Below are 2,788 nucleotides of genomic sequence, written 5' to 3'. Positions count from 1 at the left end.
GGCCCCTTTTATGCATAATTACCAAAAAAAAATTAAAAATTAAAAAACCTTTTACCGGTCATCGCCATATTCAAGAGGTATGCCTCCACCTATGTGTACTGAATCTTTTTGCTTCTACAAGTGTGTACATTTCTTTATTACATTATGTACCATCACTTCTGAAACACCCTGTATAATGAAAAAGAGGGGCCTCTACCTATGTTTATTAGGACTTTTTGCTTATACTAATGTATACATTTCACCATTACATTTTGTACCATCACTTTTGAAACACCCAGTATAATGAAAAAGTGTTCATGTACGGATTCCGCGAAATTTCAAACATCTATAACTCAAGAACTAATCAACCGAATAATCAATTATATATGAAATAGGGGTAGAAAAGACTGGAAAGAAGAATAGAATTAGAAATAGCCCGATATCTCTAAATTTGCAAAAGTTAGAGCAACCACAGACATTTCTCAAAAAATTCAAAATTTTTTCAAAAAGAAACCCATTTACCGATCATCGCAAAAATCAATACCAACCTTCCTTTAGTAATTCTCGACATTTAAAAAAAATAAGCCCGATATCTCAAAATTTACGGAAGAGAGCAACCACGGACATTCAAATGCGTACACACACGCACGCACGCACGCACGCACGCACGCACGCACGCACGCACGCACGCACGCACGCACGCACACACACACACACACACAGACATTTTGTAAAAATATGATTTTTAGACGTTTTAAAAGATTTTAAACATATTGCCAAAGAAAACTGGAAAAAAAAATTTTTCACGAAAACAAAGCTTCCTCTATGAGGAAGCAAAATACGGGTCTAATACTTTTTTACGCTCTACAACATATCCGAAGCGCATTGAAATCGGTGAGGGACACTTCCGACCGTTCCCTTGTAAGTGAATCCATATACCGTATTTTCCTACCCTGTACTGCGCGCCGTTACTATCGGACATATAACACAGATTTTCCCCTAGGTGGGATCATTATCGTCAGTGAATTCACGTGTTCTAAAAATCGCAGAGCGATTTTTGCAAATTAATTTAATTTAATTTTAATGCTATACTTAGTATTATAAATTTACCCCTTTCCCTATTGAATTAAAATTCTTATTGCGAAAAATATTACCTCAGCCAGGATTCGAACCTGGGACCTTCCTCAATCCGTGACGGGCGTCTTAGCCAGCTCGACCACTGAGGCTGTGATAATACTATTCGCAATAACATGTATATTACTTTGAAACGCTCTCTCGGCCGCATGTGTATAAATAACAATTAATATTTAACTCGGTCCTTTTTCAGATAAAAATCAAATAAAAATTTAAATGCCTTTTTTTATAGGACCACCTTACCAAGATCCTATAAAAAAAGGCGTTTAAGTTTCAATTAGATTTATATCTGAAAAAGGACCGAGTTAAATATTAATTGTTATTAAAACGTTAGTATTAGTACATTGTTCAATAAACTTCAAAGAGAACATAAACAATACATAAAAATAAATTTCTCGGTCTTCTACACAATTAGATATAAATAGTAAGGTGCTTTCACTCTTATCTATACATATGTATGTATATGTGTAATATAAAAGTAATCTTACCCCATTTTTATCACAAAGCTTGATTGTATTGAAAGACCCAACAGCAAAATAATTGCCAGAAGAACACCAGCTAATTGCCGTCACAGGATGATCTCCGACATTACTGCTATATAGTTGATGACCCATAGTATCCCATACCTATGTTAAAAATGTTTTTATCTTTTTCTAAAGCACAGAATACAGATTGCAGGCGAATTAATTTTTGCGCTAAGATATAGATAAGGTAAATTCTATTTAGTTTGTTGGCTAGAAGACAACAGACAAGCAAATCCTACAGTACATGGGTATGATATCACTAAATATGGAAAAAAAGCACGCTTGTGAGAATCTGTAGAAAGAGGGCAATCTTGCGTCTTTTAACGCAAAAATCCGTGAGAGTTAGAGAGGAAGGGGACGCTTTCCGCATTTTTTAATGCAGGAACTGCAGAAGAAGAAAAAGATTCATATTTATGGATACAAGACTCTTTTGACGTTCCATGTAGCTCCAAGTTGTTTAAAAGGACTAAACTTCAACATATTTGAAAATCTTTTTAATTGTCACAAGGAATATAGGTTTAACGGATTGGCGCAAACGTGAAATAAAAGAATGAGTGACCCTACTAGTTATACCACAGTATAACCAGTAGTGGCACTCGCTCTTTTGTTTCACGTTCGCGCCGATCCGTACTGCGCATCCGACATGTTTTTATTCTGACCAATCACAGGATTTTTGTACGTGTGTTAGTGCATAGTCAGTGTGACATTGAAAAATTCGCAGTGTTGACGAATAATGTAAATACTTTTATACGTTGGAGCAAGTAATTACATTAATTACTTTTATTATAACATTTTTTTTCATAGGCCATTTCCATTTACAATAAATAATGTACGCCAGTTCGTACGCGCCTTTCCTGGATACGATCCTGAAAAGGGCCCAGGCACTTTTAACCGTTGATACACTGTTGGCGCGAATAAAAACATGGCGGAAAATTGAGAACGGCCAGATCAAAGACGCCGACAGAGAGTGCAACTACTGGTTATACTGTGGTTATCCCAGGTAGAACACAAAATCATAAAAATCATTATGACGTCATTCGATACACTTTTTATGATGATTTTGTGATAAATTCTTGATGTAGAAATGATTTTTAAGTGATTTCTATAGTGATTTCTAGTTAAAAATCACTTAAAAATCATTTCTACATCAA

General features: G+C 35.2%; 1 protein-coding gene across 2 annotated transcripts in view; it reads right to left on the bottom strand.

Moving 5' to 3' along the window:
• Positions 1 to 2,788, bottom strand: part of LOC105558226 (intraflagellar transport protein 80 homolog) — a 78,689-nt gene that overhangs the window by 61,961 nt on the left and 13,940 nt on the right. The window contains exon 6 of one of the 2 annotated variants that reach the window (XM_012005814.1): positions 1,602 to 1,739. In XM_012005814.1, coding sequence (XP_011861204.1) covers positions 1,602 to 1,739 — 138 coding nt within the window. Of the gene's footprint in view, positions 1 to 1,218; positions 1,740 to 2,788 lie in introns of those variants that run through there. The other variant, XM_012005813.1, reaches the window with a different exon arrangement.

Source organism: Vollenhovia emeryi, unplaced genomic scaffold, assembly GCF_000949405.1.
Source record: "Vollenhovia emeryi isolate VEMERY1.0 unplaced genomic scaffold, V.emery_V1.0 DF939363.1, whole genome shotgun sequence".
NCBI lineage: Eukaryota > Metazoa > Arthropoda > Insecta > Hymenoptera > Formicidae > Vollenhovia > Vollenhovia emeryi.
Note: the sequence above shows the minus strand (reverse complement) of the source record. Positions and strands in the feature narration are given on the sequence as shown.